Genomic DNA, 15,000 nt, shown 5'->3' on the forward strand with positions numbered 1-15,000 from the left:
GAGTCGCGTCTCCGTCATCCGAGAGAGAGACATACACACCACCTGGACTATCAACTCATCCTCCATGCACAGGTGTGTGTGTGTGTGTGTGTGTGTGTGTGTGTGTGTGAGTGTGGTTTATGTTCATAGGAGTGGTACCTGCTGTACATCTCTAAACTTTGCAGTCATTTTTTAAACGTGTGTGTGTGTGTGTGTGTGTGTGTGTGTGTAGTCGTCCCGCTATTGGTCATTACAATGATGATGGAGTTCCTGATCTGCTCATCCAGCTCTCTGCCAATGGTGTCCGAAAGGTGAAACACACACACACACACACACACACACACACGCACACACACGCACACACAAACACACACTATTATTATTTTTATTATTATTATTGAACACTAATCTCTCTTTCAGGTTCTAATAGTTGATGGAGCTCAGGGGCAGAGCCTGTGGGAGGCGGAGTTTGTTTGTCCCCGCCTTGTTCTAGAAGGTTCCACCATTCTGACCTCCTCTGGCCAATCAGTGTTCCTGTTCTGGGCAGGAGATCCACTACCTGCCTCAAAGAACATTACCAAGGTAACAGTGTCTGAAAGGTGTAATGCACTGCTAGGGTGTGTGTGAATGTTCCAGAGTCTGAGTGTGTGTGTGTGTGTGTGTGTGTGTGTGTGTGTGTGTGTGAGACAGGTAAACCCACCTGAGCCGGTTCTCCGCAGGCTTTTCCTACTTCACCCAGCGTATCCCACAATTCTCCAGGAGCTCCTCAGCACTACTGATACAGCGCTCACAGCTACAGGTAACACACACACACACACACACACACACATGTTTAGAGCATCATGATGTGACAGTGTAGACACTGAGCCTCCCCACAGTGAGTTACGATGACGAGCAGAAGGACGTGTCCTACGTGGTGGTGGTGTCACGGCCCGTCTCAGGTCTGGGCCCCGGACCCCAGCTGGTGAAGAGTGTGAGTGTGAGAGCGTCTCTGACCACCGCCTCCACCGTACGCCTGAGTGAAGACCCGCGCTCTCACACACACACACACACCGCCTTCCAGATCAACAAGTTCTTCAGAAGCCTCTCCTTCAGACGCCAGGTGAGGAACAAGATCATGTGCCCGTCCCAAACCTGAGCCCCGCCTCCCAATCCACCTGATTGGGTGTGAAGGTTTGTGTGAGGAACTCATGATGTTCTTCTGTTTCTGTTCTTCTGTTTCAGTGAGAAGCTGAAGGATCTGGATCAGGATCTGGATCAGGATCTGGACCAGGATCTGGACATTCACAATGATACATATTGATTCACATTTATTTATTTATGGTGAGGAGTTCCCTCACTGAGAACATTCCATACAGGAGCTACAGTGCTAACAGTAATGCTAACACTAGTGTAGCGCTTCAGCCGTCTTGTGTATGAACCTCCATTAACAATAATACAAACATAATCAACTGCAGTAGAAACGTGTGTTTGGAGCTGCGCAGTTCAATATACGTCACGATGCTGTTAGTGTTAGCACTGGTGTTAGTGTTAGCGTTAGCACTGGTGTTAGTGTTAGTGTTAGCACTAGTGTTAGCGTTAGCACTGGTGTTAGCATTAGTGTTAGCACTAGTGTCAGCGTTAGCACTAGTGTTAGCGTTAGCACTAGTGTTAGCGTTAGTGTTAGCACTAGTGTTAGCGTTAGCACTGGTGTTAGCACTGGTGTTAGCACTGGTGTTAGCACTGGTGTTAGCATTAGTGTTAGCACTAGTGTTAGCGTTGGTGTTAGCACTAGTGTTGGCGTTAGCACTAGTGTTAGCGTTAGCACTGGTGTTGCGTTAGCACTGGTGTTAGCGTTAGTGTTGGCGTTAGCACTGGTGTTAGCACTGGTGTTAGCACTGGTGTTAGCGTTAGCACTGGTGTTAGCGTTAGTGTTAGCACTAGTGTTAGCGTTAGCACTGGTGTTAGCGTTAGCACTGGTGTTAGCGTTAGCACTGGTGTTAGCGTTAGTGTTAGCACTAGTGTTAGCGTTAGCACTGGTGTTAGCGTTAGCACTGGTGTTGGCGTTAGCACTGGTGTTGGCGTTAGTGTTAGCACTGGTGTTAGCGTTAGTGTTAGCGTTAGCACTGGTGTTAGCGTTAGCACTGGTGTTGGCGTTAGCACTGGTGTTGGCGTTAGTGTTAGCACTGGTGTTAGCGTTAGCACTGGTGTTAGCGTTAGCACTGGTGTTAGCCGCGTATCTCAGCATCGCTAATACCCTGCTGTGCTCCTGTTTCATCTGCTGCTTCTTCACTGGATCTCCGAATTTTTCTTCATTTCTCCACTTTTATGTACATTATGTTTTTTCATCATGACATCATCGGTTTCCTGGTCTGCAGTGCAGAACGTGTGTGTGTGTGTGTGTGTGTGTGTGTGTGTGTGTGTGTGTGTGTGTGTGATCTTTATAAAGGAATTATTGTGTGTGTGTGTGTGTGTGATCATTATAAAGGAATTATTGTGTGTGTGTGTGTGTGTGTGTGTGTGTGTGTGTGTGAGAAAGAGGTCTGAACATGATGTAAATATAATATTCTAACTGGTTTCTGCAAACAAGCACAATTATATGCTATTACAACACACACACACACACACACACACACACACACACACACACACACACAGAGTTACATAAGAGTAACCGTGTACAATAAAGACTAAACAGTGATCAACTGTGTCTGTGTGTGTGATTATCTATAATCATAACTATCATCTTGTGGTCTAAGGTGTGTGTGTGTGTGTGTGTGTGTGTGTGTGTGTGTGTGTGTGTGTGTGTGTGATTATCTTCTTGTGGTCTAAGGGTGTGTGTGTGTGTGTATGTTTGTGATTATCTTCTTGTGGTTTGAGGGTGTGTGTGTAAACCTGCAGCAGGATCTTGTTGCCAAATTGGAGAGTTTCACAACTCCAGCATGTCCTAATGTCTTAAGGATATTCTCCTCATGATCATGTCCGTATAAACAGTTTAGTAGTGTGTGTGTGTGTGTGTGTGTGTGTGTGTGTGTGTGTGTGTGTGTGTGTGTGTGTGTGTGTGTGTGTGATGTGTGTGATGTGTGTGTATGATGTGTGTGTGTGTGAGTGTGTGTGTATGATGTGTGTGTGTGTGTGAGTGTGTGTGATGTGTGTGTGTGTGATGTGTGTGTGTGTGTGTGTGTGTGGTGTGTGTGTGATGTGTATGTGTGTGTGATGTGTGTGTGTGAGTGTATGTGATGTGTGTGTGTAAGTGTGTGTGTGTATGATGTGTGTGTGTGATGATGATGTGTGTGTAAGTGTGTGATGTGTGTGTGTGTGTGTGTAAGTGTGTGTGTGTATGTGTGTGTATGTGTGTGTGTGTATGATGTGTGTGTGTGATGATGATGTGTGTGTGTGTGTGTGTGTATGTATGATGTGGTGTGTGTGTGATGTGGTGTGTGTGTGTGTGATGTGATGTGTGTGTGTGTGATGATGATGTGTGTATGATGTGGTGTGTGTGTGTGTGATGTGATGTGATGTTTGTGTGTGAGTGTATGTGATGTGTGTGAGTGAATGTGATGTGTGTGTGTAAGTGTGTGTGTATGTATGATGTGGTGTGTGTGTGATGATGATGTGTGTGTGTATGATGTGGTGTGTGTGTGTGTGTGTGTGATGTGTGTGAGTGTATGTGATGTGTGTGTAAGTGTGTGTGTGTATGATGGTGTGTGTGATGTGATGTGTGTGAGTGTATGTGATGTGTGTGAGTGTGTGTGATGTGATGTGTGTGAGTGTATGTGATGTGTGTGTGTGTGTGTGTGTAAGTGTGTGTGTATGTATGATGTGGTGTGTGTGTGATGTGTGTGTGTATGATGTGTGTGTGATGTGATGATGTGTGAGTGTATGTGATGTGTGTGTGTATGTGTGTGTGTATGATGTGGTGTGTGTGTGTGTGTGTGATGTGATGTTTGTGTATGTGATGTGTGTGTGTGTGTAAGTGTGTGTATGATGACAAAAAGGTGCAACCTACACGTCTCTGTGTTCTCTCACTCAGCAATACCTCCACACTCACCTTCATCCAGAGAGCTTTGGAGTCTCCATCCAAAACCTTCTCACAGAGAGTACCACTGAGCTTTTACCCTGTGAGACACACATTACTTCAGAACAAGACCAGAACTGATCTTATATCACAGGTTCTCTTCATGCTTCCACTCGTGTTTAGGCATCATGTGAAGAGTGTCATGAACAGATCAATCCACCACCTGAACACCAGGAGAGAGAAGAGTCTCAGTGCTGGTGTTTTTTTTTATACCCAGGGAGATGGTGGGATCAGTGGAGCAATTCTGGAAGAACACCAAAACATCTGTGGATAGAAGCAGTTTTTTAATCCTCCTAATGTTTCCAACAAGGCAAGAAGAACATGGGCTGTCCAGAAGGTTAGAGGGGTGGTAGATGGAGTTGTTCAGGGGGAAGATGTCTGAATGAATGTACTGTAGCACAGATCCGTCTTGCTGGGGTTTTGTATGGACTGATGAGATACCTGGAGGAAATGGTGGGCTGTCAGACAGAAGACGGAAGAAACCCGTGTGATGATACAAACTCAAGACTGAGACATTTAGAACCTGAAATCATCATGAACCTGGCAACCCTACCCATATACATACATTATGGTAAATTAAATACAGTAATTAAATAATTTAAATAATTAAAATCTGATTTTACTCTGTAATCTGATCTTTTATCTTTATATAAATCCACGTGTATTAAATAAATTGGTTCCTCCCATCGCCCAGTCTGAAGCAGTAAATCTTCTCTATCTGGCAACCCCCTGCGCTCTGAGGGAAAATGGCGGCTCCTCACGGGTGTCGGTTTGCGAGACTTTCTCGGTATATCGGTGTGTTTCCGCGCACCGCGGTGTGTGAGAACCCGGGGACAGTGAGGACACAGTGCCGGACCGCCGTGTCCACATCCTCCGGCGCCATTCTGCCCAAACCCAAGAAGGTAAGTGCAGAAAAACCGCCGACTTTATCAGCTGCTGAACCTCAACTCTATTTTTACAGCTGGAGCCCGAAATGGAGTGTAGTGTTGAACGTTAATTCTACCCGTATTCGGACGAGCGCCCGCCCCCTGCGCGCGGATTGGCTCACGGCTCGTCTTCATGCGCAGTGCGGGTGTGGTGTGGACCAATCAGATCGCAGCGTGGCGGACCGGATAACGTGTGCTGCAGACAGTAACATTGATCATATGAGGAGGAAATGCGGAAGTGAAGAAAAACACATGAAAAAGCGTGGAGATCTTAAGAGAGATGAAGGAGGGAGATGGAGGAGAGATGAAGGAGGGAGATGTTCACAAACATGTTATAGTTTTGGATGAATGAGTGATTTGAGTGAGTGATGGAGAGAGATGGAGAGATGAAGGATGAGTAGTGATGGAGAGAGATGAAGGATGAGTGTAGTGATGGAGAGAGATGAAGGATGAGTGTAGTGATGGAGAGCGAGATGAAGGATGAGTGTAGTGATGGAGAGAGATGAAGGATGAGTGTAGTGATGGAGAGCGAGATGAAGGATGAGTGTAGTGATGGAGAGAGATGAAGGATGAGTGTAGTGATGCAGAGAGAGATGAAGGATGAGTGTAGTGATGGAGGAGAGATGAAGGATGAGTGTAGTGATGGAGAGAGATGAAGGATGAGTGTAGTGATGGAGAGAGATGAAGGATGAGTGTAGTGATGGAGAGCGAGATGAAGGATGAGTGTAGTGATGGAGAGAGAGATGAAGGATGAGTGTAGTGATGGAGAGAGAGATGAAGGATGAGTGTAGTGATGGAGAGAGAGATGAAGGATGAGTGTAGTGATGGAGAGAGATGAAGGATGAGTGTAGTGATGGAGAGAGAGAGAGATGAAGGATGAGTGTAGTGATGGAGAGAGAGATGAAGGATGAGTGTAGTGATGAGAGAGAGATGAAGGATGAGTGTAGTGATGGAGTGTAGTGATGGAGAGATGAAGGATGAGTGTAGTGATGGAGGAGAGATGAAGGATGAGTGTAGTGATGGAGGAGAGATGAAGGATGAGTGTAGTGATGAGAGAGATGAAGGATGAGTGTAGTGATGGAGAGAGAGATGAAGGATGAGTGTAGTGATGCAGAGAGAGATGAAGGATGAGTGTAGTGATGGAGGAGATGAAGGATGAGTGTAGTGATGGAGAGAGATGAAGGATGAGTGTAGTGATGGAGAGAGATGAAGGATGAGTGAGATGAAGGATGAGTGTAGTGATGGAGGAGAGATGAAGGATGAGTGTAGTGATGGAGAGAGATGAAGGATGAGTGTAGTGATGGAGAGAGAGATGAAGGATGAGTGTAGTGATGGAGAGAGAGATGAAGGATGAGTGTAGTGATGGCGAGAGAGATGAAGGATGAGTGTAGTGATGGAGAGAGAGATGAAGGATGAGTGTAGTGATGGAGAGATGAAGGATGAGTACAGATATTTATCCTGCCTGAGATGGTGTGTGTGTGTGTGTGTGTGTGTGCGTGTCTGTGTCTGTGTGTGTGTGTGTGTGTGTGTGTGTGTGTGTATAAAACAGACGTCGTTCGGGATGTTACGCCTCACGGTGGTGGTTCTCCCCTTCTTGTACATCGGGACTCAGATCAGTAAGAACTTCGCTGCTCTGCTGGAGGAACACGACATCTTCGTCCCTGAGGATGATGACGATGATGATTAAACTCACACACACTCAGGTGTGTAAACACGTATGTAAATGAGCACGATGTGTGTAGTGTAACCTGCTGTAACCTGACTGTGTGTGTGTGTGTACAGGTGTGTAACCCTGCGGTACTTTTCCTGGACGTCAGAGAACATTTAGATCCCTTGGCACATCTGAATCATCTCACTGTAGTGTGTGTGTGTGTGTGTGTGTGTTTACAGAGCTGTGTGTGTGTGTATAAAGTGAACAGCTCCTCCTGTCTGCATGCACTGGATAAATAAACTGAAACACTTGATGGAACATGACGTGTGTGTGTATGTGTGTGTGTGTGTGTGTGTGTGTGTGTGTGTGTGAGAGATTAAATGTAGGGTTTTTTCTTCTTTCCTTGTTATCCGACATGTAACTGGATTTGAACATGAATCTCTGGCGCCCTCTACTGGCTGTGTATAAATGAGTATAAACTGCTGCTCATGTTTCTACACTCAGCGGCTCCTCAGAGCTCTGTTTATTATTCAGTATGAAAAAGAAGCTTCATACGAGCTCGAGCTCATTATACTGATCAGGTATCACACAGATTTTATACAGGAACATATGAGATCTTCTTCAAGGGTTTTATATCAATGCCACAATATGAGCAGACATACAGAGGAACCCAAACCTGCGTCTCTTCTCTCGAGTTCAGATCAGATTCACGTGTAGAGCACTTTCACCAGTGGACATTGTCTCAATGTGATGAAGAGGTGATCAGGTTGTATAAAAGAATGGAGAAGTTTAGTGTTTAGGTTTTTTATCAACACTGATGGAACTGTAATATGTTATAAAGTGTTCAGTGATGTTCACATGAACTCATATAAACTGTGGTCCTGAGCACTTTGTAGCAGACTGCTGATATTAATTACAGTCTAAATCCATCCTTAAAGTTCTTCAGGTGCTCAGTAACTTCATGGATCTTTATGCTGTTGATGTGGAACATCATGGATGGGGGACAAGTGGAAGATCTCCTGCTATAGAGCTCCAACCGTATTGAACACCTGTGTGATGAATGTGAACCCTGACTGCACAGCAGGTTTCCACACCTTCTCACCTACATCACTGCCTGATGTTACTAACGCCACTGTAGCTGAATGAATCTCCACAAAATCCAGTGGAACATCTTCCCAGAAGAGTGAAGGGATTTATAAGAGCAGAATGGGATTCATGTGAAATTCAACGCTTTTTGAGCACCACTTTATCTCGACCCTGATGTGCCTGACCACAGTCCCAAACACTGTCCCCGACCACTATCCCAAACACTGCCCCCAACACTACCCTTACCACTGTCCCAAACACTGCCCCAAACACTACCCTTACCACTGCCCCAAACACTGCCCCCAACACTGTCCCAAACACTACCCTTACCACTGTCCCAACCACTGTCCCAACCACTGTCCCAACCACTGCCCCCAACACTGCCCCAAACACTACCCTTACCACTGCCCCCAACACTGTCCCCAACACTGTCCCAAACACTACCCTTACCACTGCCCCAACCACTATCCCAAACACTGCCCCAAACACTACCCTTACCACTGTCCCAAACACTGCCCTTACCAGAGTCCCCAACACTGTCCCGTCCACTGTGCCCGAACACTGCCCCGTCGTGACCACTGCCCGTCCCCAGTGTATTTGTGTAAAGGAGTGTGATTTAGTGGGGAAAGGGGCGGAGTCAATACATTCACAACAGACACGCACACAAGAAATCAGACGGACAAAGAGTGTGTGTGTAACACAGTGTATTTACAGTTCAACATCGTAGAAGATAAAGAGAAAGGTCAGGGAGAGGTCAGGGGGCGTGTCCTTCATAAAACCTGGACAGGAAGTCGGTGGGACGCGGTGTCTCCGTCTCGTGGAAGTAGCGCATGATGTGCGTCTTCTGTTTCCACACGTGAATGGTCTCCTGCAGCTCCATCTTCCCCTGAGACCGACCATACACACACACACACACACACACACACACACACACACACACACGTCAGTTACACTATCACAGAAAAGCAGCTGAAGGTTCAGGTACGTGATAACCACCTCACACACACACACACACACACACACACACACACACACGTTACCTTGATGACGAGCATGTCGATGACACGTGGGTCACGGATGTGTTTGTTCTTATTGAACATCTCCCTCACTTTATCTCGGCCCTGACGTGCTGTGATGTCCAACTGATACATCGCCACTGCAACACACACACACACACACACACACACACACACCTTTACATTTCTGATATTCCTAGGGTCGCTCCATGTAGTTTTGATGCTCTCAGGATGCTCTCATGAGAATCACGAGGTGTCACCTGGACAGGGTTTCACTGGTGTGTTTCATCATTAGTTTATTTGTGACACTTCTTCATGTGCTTCAGAGCTTCAGTTGTGTTGTGCAGAAGAAAGTGTGAGTTCAGAGTTAATATCACTATTAGTGCTCTGGATTATAGCAGGAAACACTCAGTTAAAGAAGGAGAAAAGATCCATCATTACTTTAAGAACTGAAGATCAGTCAATCGCAAACATCTCAACAACTTTAAATGTATCCCCAAGAGCAGTCTCCAAAACCATCAAACACTATGATGAAACAGGCTCTCATGAGGAACGTCCCAGGAAAGGAAGACCAAGAGCTACCTCTGCTGCAGAAGATAAGTTTATGAGAATCACCAGCCTCAGAAACCAGATTTACACCAAAGCTTCTCAAAGTTAGACATATTTCAACATCCACTGTTGAGAGGAGACGGTGTGATTCAGACCTTCATGGCAAAGAAACCGAAGATCAACACACAGAAGAGACTTGCTTGAGCCAAGAAACACACGGAATAGACATTAGATAAGAAGAAAACTGTCCTTTGGTCTGATGATTCTAGATGTGAGATGTTTGGTTCTAAGTGCCGTGTCTTTGTTAGACACACAGAGGGTGAAGGGAAAAACAGCCAACAAGCACTCAACACCTCTCCATGTGATGACCTCGTGAATGTGATGAGAGAACACCAGGAGTTTACTGAGCTGGAGTCAAGCAAAGTGGAGAAACATCTCAAACAGATTCTGGGATTTTTTACACGTTTGTGTTTACTACCAAACTCCAGACGAGTTCTTTCAGAGTCTCAGAGTCTTCAGTATTCATGCAGACTGTTGAACCCTGGTGAAGATGAAGAGGAAGAGGAAGGTGAAGAGGAAGGTGAAGAGGAAGAGGAAGGTGAAGATGAAGAGGAAGGTGAAGAGGAAGGTGAAGAGGAAGGTGAAGAGGAAGGTGAAGAGGAAGGTGAAGATGAAGAGGAAGGTGAAGATGAAGAGGAAGGTGAAGATGAAGAGGAAGGTGAAGAGGAAGAGGAAGGTGAAGATGAAGAGGAAGGTGAAGATGAAGAGGAAGGTGAAGAGGAAGGTGAAGATGAAGGTGTGTACAGACTTCTCAGGTTTTGTTTACAGACAGATGAGGAACAGATCCTCTGTGATTATTATAATGATGTTTGCTGTTTTTCCTCCTGCTCTGACTGACATTAGATGCTAACACCGTTAGCTTAGCATATCTCTAGCCGACCTTGACCCGGAAAGATGTTCTATAATAAACGGTACTAAAAGAACCGGACGGTGTTACCGGTATTCGGCACTTCCCGGTACCAGGCGCGGTACAGCTCCCTCGCACGCCGCTTGGCTTCGTCCACATCCCGGCTAAGGATCGGCTTCACCGCCCGCACAGCTCCGGCGGTCCGGGCAGCAGCGGTGGACGCCATGTTTACAGCAAGGCTCACTTCCGGTCTGCACTTCCGCCTGTAATACAACTCGGCTCAGTGCTGCCACCTACAGGAGTCCGCGTGCATGAAGACCTCGTCTTGTGTACTTCAGATTTGCACCTGGTGCGATTGTGAACACGTGTGTTACCACGTGAGTTATTTAATCTTCTACTTCTACACTTTTCTACTGTAAACACTTTATACTATTTCATGTTGTATATGTACAGTATTATACAGTGACTTTCCCCCAGTTGAACTCAACCCTATTGTTCTGAATCACCTGACTGTAGGTCCACCACCTACACTGGACCCACACCAGTTTCTCTATCGACCGAACAGAAGATGCAGTTTCCACGACTGATCATTCAACCCTCACCCACCTGGATAACACCACCACCTACACCAGACTGCTGTTTATTAACTTTAGTTCTGCATTCAATACAGTCACATGTTCACTGTACTGGGTTTCTGCACCTCCACCTTACACACACACACACACACACACACACACACACACACACACACACACACACTTACATACTGTACATCCTGTATACTGTATCTATACACACACCTTACATACTGTACATCCTGTATACTGTATCTATACACACATACTGTACATCCTGTATACTGTATCTATACACACACACACACCTTACATACTGTATCTATACACACACACACTGTATCTATACACACACCTTACATACTGTATCTACACACACACACACCTTACATACTGTATCTATACACACACACACACACACACACACACACACACCTTACATACTGTATCTATACACACACACACACACACCTTACATACTGTATCTACACACACACACTGTATCTATACACACACACCTTACATACTGTACATACTGTATACTGTATCTATACACACACACCTTACATACTGTACATCCTGTATACTGTATCTATACACACACACATACTGTACATCCTGTATACTGTATCTATATACACACACACTTACATACTGTATCTATACACACACACACACCTTACATACTGTATACTGTATCTATACACACACACCTTACATACTGTACATCCTGTATACTGTATCTATACACACACCTTACATACTGTACATCCTGTATACTGTATCTATACACACACACACACCTTACATACTGTACATCCTGTATACTGTATCTATACACACACCTTACATACTGTACATCCTGTATACTGTATCTATACACACACACACTGTACATCCTGTATACTGTATCTATATACACACCTTACATACTGTATCTATACACACACACACACACATACATACTGTATCTATACACACACACACCTTACATACTGTCTATACACACACACACACACACACCTTACATACTGTATCTATACACACACACACACACACCTTACATACTGTATACTGTATCTATACACACACACACACACACACCTTACATACTGTATCTATACACACACACACACACACACATATTTATCTGCACTTGTTAATTTGCAGATTTGCACTTCTGGTTGATGCTAAACTGCATTTCCTTGCTGTGTATCTGCACTACACAAAACTATACTATCTATCTATCTATCTCTCTATCTATCTCTATCTATCTATCTATCTCTCTATCTATCTTACGTGATAGAAAGTTGTGTGTGTGTGTGTGTGTGTGTGTGTGTATCAGACACACACAGAACACAAGTAAAACTGCAAGGTAAAAGATTTTATTGATCTCCGCTATGAAACAATAATTTTACAGATTCTTCTTTAAATTAATAAAAAACACACATAAAGAAACAGTGTCCAGTTTTATCTTAGAAAAAGAACAGGAAGAAACTTTGGCTCATTAAAGCGACGTTTTGGTGCGTTTTCTCTGTGGCACTGCAGAACCCTGACCTCACATCAGCTCCTCCATCCAAACACTGAGTGTGTGTATCACCTCCCACTGAACACACACACACACACACACACACAGGTCTGTCCCAACACTGTACTGTATTACTCCCATGAGATTTACCCAGAATGCACTGCTACACCTCTGCTGGGTTTCACGTTATAGCGACTCGTGTGAAAAGGAAGGAAGCGATCGGAGTTACACCACATCTACAGCTCTACACGTTCTCCCTCACGCTCCACATCTTCTCTCAGGTACATCAGGTCTTCTGGATTTTGCTCTGCACACTCCCAGTGATTTAGAATCTTTTCAGCACTATGAAGAACCTCATAGAGCAGAATTCAGTCTTTCCTGCTGGAATATTATCTGTCAGAACATCCAGGTTTGATGGTGTAGAACTCTTCCAGAGTTTAGAACTCTACCACCTGTGCAATCCACAGCCCTTCCTGGTTGTACTGTTCTAGAACCCTTTCTTGTGGACAATACTGGAACCCATCGAGCGTGAACGTAATCCAAACCCTTAAGACTTACTAGAGAAATCTTCTGGAACCTTCAGCCCAAAAGGTGACAGTTTAACACTTCTTTAGAACTCTTCCCCTTTCTGTATTCAATAACCATCCCCTCAGAACTCTCCTCCATCAGGAACTCAAACTTGACTTTCAACACCTCTGAATAGTCCATGATCCATTGTGGGATTTCCTCTGTATACATCTCACCATACTGATCACCTTAGAACCTTTCCTGGTTTTCTCCAGAACCCTTGCTAGAACCAGTTTTTCCTCTTTTCTAGTTCATCGACTGTAGAACTCCTCCAGGTTCAGCCTTTTAGAACTCTCATGGTTCCTTCACTGAGCACTTCAGAACCATTTCAGGTTCCTGGGATCAGGACTTCAGTCTTTAAACATCACAACTCCCCTGTGTGTGTGTGTGTGTGTGTGTGTGTGTGTGTGTGTGTGTGTGTGTGTGTGTGTTTAGTTAATACGCTACTATATGACTGTGTTGGGATGCAGAGACTCTTCAAAGGGGTGTGTGTGTGTGTGTGTGTGTGTGTGTTCCTATTTTAGTCCAGTCCAGTTTAAAGATTTATCACAAGGCTCACACACACACACACACACACACACACACACACACACACACACACACACACACACACACAATGTTAAAAGTGCAGATGCAGATTTAAGTCATCCAGTGTATCATAACGAGTCAGCTGATCCAGACCTCTGCTCCTGATTGGCTGATGCAATTAAAATAAAAGGCACATGGTTCTGCTGGAGCTTCATTTCATCTGAAACACAAACAATATATATATAAATAACATTTTTACACACTACGTATAACTAACAGATAACACCTCTGTGTGTGTGTGTGTGTGTAGTATCTGTGTGTGTAGTACCTGTGTGTATGTGTGTAGTATCTGTGTGTGTGTGTGTAGTACCTGTGTGTGTGTTAGATGCTGTTCTGCAGTCCCCGTTCCTCCTGCAGTGCAGCGATGGAGAGTCTGAGATGTTCTCGAAGTGTCTGAACTTCTCTTTCACTCCTCTCCTTCATCACCTTCAGCTCCTCACATACACTCTGATACTGTACACACACACTCTGCTTCTCCTACACACACATCAAATGTGTAGAAATTTATACAAATGCACTGACACACAAACAATCTGCATTAACAAACACACACACGCGCACACACGCGCACACGCACACACACACACACACAGTACCGTGTTGAGAAATTGCACTTCGTTCCTTAAGCACATGATCTCCTTTTGTAAGTACTCCACCTCGTTGTGCTTCACTCTTAGCAGTACCTGAACACACACACACACACACACACACACACACACACACACACACACACACACAGTCACTGAAACTGACGGAGGAGATTTTATTCTCTTTGTGGATAATAAAATGCAGTAAATAAAGAAGTGTAAATAATTAGGTATAGATGAAGAAAGTGAGAACATGGTGGTGTGATGCTCTATAAAAGAGTTACAGTGAGGAAGTGAGAGGACGAGTATCACACTGACTAATCTCACACTGGACACCAGAGACAGAACAGATAGGGCAGAGTGAGACCAGAGAGGAGACATTTGGGGCAGTCGGGTAGACGTCGGGGGCAGTCGGGGGCAGTCGGGTAGATGTCAGGGGGCAGTCGGGTGAGCGTCAGGGGCAGTCGGGGGCAGTCGGGTAGGCGTCAGGGGCAGTCGGGTAGGCGTCGGGGGCAGTCGGGTGAGCGTCGGGGGCAGTCGGGTAGACGTCGGGGGCAGTCGGGTAGACGTCGGGGGCAGTCGGGTAGACGTCGGGGGCAGTCGGGTGAGCGTCGGGGGCAGTCGGGTGACGTCAGGGGACAGTCGGGGGCAGTCGGGTGACGTCAGGGGCAGTCGGGTAGACGTCAGGGGCAGTCGGGTAGACGTCAGGGGGGCAGTCGGGGGCAGTCGGGTAGACGTCAGGGGGACAGTCGGGAGGGCAGTCAGGTAGACGTCAGGGGGGCAGTCGGGTAGACGTCAGGGGGACAGTCGAGGCGTGATGAGGGCTCTGACCTCTAGCTCACACGTGGATCTCCCCTTGTTGCCGTCGGAGACGACCTCCTCTGACCTCTGAGGCGTGAGATGAGAGCGCATGCGGCGGATCTCCTCTGTTAAACGAGACTGAAGATCCTGCAGAGAGAATTTACCATCTGATTATTAACCACG

The 15,000-nt window shown here is 45.7% G+C and overlaps 4 protein-coding genes across 4 annotated transcripts in view; 2 read left to right on the forward strand and 2 right to left on the reverse strand.

Annotated features, from left to right (window-relative positions):
- Nucleotides 1-1,666, forward strand: part of fam234b (family with sequence similarity 234 member B) — a 6,930-nt gene extending 5,264 nt beyond the window's left edge. The window contains exons 8-13 of the mRNA XM_046844428.1: nucleotides 1-72; nucleotides 212-290; nucleotides 400-561; nucleotides 670-778; nucleotides 858-1,081; nucleotides 1,204-1,666. The exon at nucleotides 1-72 is cut by the window's left edge and continues 120 nt beyond it. Coding sequence (XP_046700384.1) covers nucleotides 1-72; nucleotides 212-290; nucleotides 400-561; nucleotides 670-778; nucleotides 858-1,081; nucleotides 1,204-1,206 — 649 coding nt within the window. The 3' untranslated portion in view covers nucleotides 1,207-1,666. The remainder of the gene's footprint in view (nucleotides 73-211; nucleotides 291-399; nucleotides 562-669; nucleotides 779-857; nucleotides 1,082-1,203) is intronic.
- A 3,087-nt stretch (nucleotides 1,667-4,753) lies between these two features.
- Nucleotides 4,754-6,931, forward strand: LOC124382054 (essential MCU regulator, mitochondrial-like). Its single transcript, XM_046844144.1, has 3 exons — nucleotides 4,754-4,938; nucleotides 6,512-6,665; nucleotides 6,745-6,931. The coding sequence occupies exons 1-2, from the start codon at nucleotides 4,783-4,785 to the stop codon at nucleotides 6,647-6,649; spliced, it is 294 nt and encodes a 97-aa protein (XP_046700100.1). The 5' UTR covers nucleotides 4,754-4,782; the 3' UTR covers nucleotides 6,650-6,665; nucleotides 6,745-6,931.
- Nucleotides 6,932-8,386: 1,455 nt separating this feature from the next.
- Nucleotides 8,387-10,441, reverse strand: ndufa6 (NADH:ubiquinone oxidoreductase subunit A6). The gene is made up of 3 exons (XM_046843664.1): nucleotides 10,262-10,441; nucleotides 8,740-8,855; nucleotides 8,387-8,585 (listed from the first exon to the last, which is right to left on the reverse strand). Exons 1-3 carry the CDS (start codon nucleotides 10,395-10,397, stop codon nucleotides 8,454-8,456), a joined length of 384 nt encoding a protein of 127 aa, XP_046699620.1. The 5' UTR covers nucleotides 10,398-10,441; the 3' UTR covers nucleotides 8,387-8,453.
- Nucleotides 10,442-12,115: 1,674 nt separating this feature from the next.
- The window catches only part of LOC124381794 (serine/arginine repetitive matrix protein 1-like), a 19,088-nt gene continuing 16,203 nt past the window's right edge, over nucleotides 12,116-15,000 (reverse strand). The window contains exons 15-18 of the mRNA XM_046843658.1: nucleotides 14,848-14,964; nucleotides 14,026-14,112; nucleotides 13,740-13,906; nucleotides 12,116-13,589 (exon numbers count right to left, since the gene is read on the reverse strand). Of these exons, the coding sequence (XP_046699614.1) occupies nucleotides 13,751-13,906; nucleotides 14,026-14,112; nucleotides 14,848-14,964 (360 nt within the window). The 3' untranslated portion in view covers nucleotides 12,116-13,589; nucleotides 13,740-13,750. The remainder of the gene's footprint in view (nucleotides 13,590-13,739; nucleotides 13,907-14,025; nucleotides 14,113-14,847; nucleotides 14,965-15,000) is intronic.

The sequence above is a fragment of the Silurus meridionalis genome, chromosome 29, assembly GCF_014805685.1.
Source record: "Silurus meridionalis isolate SWU-2019-XX chromosome 29, ASM1480568v1, whole genome shotgun sequence".
NCBI lineage: Eukaryota > Metazoa > Chordata > Actinopteri > Siluriformes > Siluridae > Silurus > Silurus meridionalis.

What these genes read in the sequence shown, in the direction of transcription:
- LOC124382054 (XM_046844144.1), top strand. Translation starts at nt 4,783, where the DNA reads ATGGCGGCTCCTCACGGGTGTCGGTTTGCGAGACTTTCTCGGTATATC. An exon ending in TTCTGCCCAAACCCAAGAAG is followed by an intron (nt 4,939 to 6,511) that starts GTAAGTGCAGAA and finishes TGTATAAAACAG; the next exon opens with ACGTCGTTCGGGATGTTACG.
- ndufa6 (XM_046843664.1), bottom strand. Translation starts at nt 10,397, where the DNA reads ATGGCGTCCACCGCTGCTGCCCGGACCGCCGGAGCTGTGCGGGCGGTG. An exon ending in CCGGGAAGTGCCGAATACCG is followed by an intron (nt 8,856 to 10,261) that starts GTAACACCGTCC and finishes TGTGTGTTGCAG; the next exon opens with TGGCGATGTATCAGTTGGAC. An exon ending in TCGACATGCTCGTCATCAAG is followed by an intron (nt 8,586 to 8,739) that starts GTAACGTGTGTG and finishes GGTCGGTCTCAG; the next exon opens with GGGAAGATGGAGCTGCAGGA.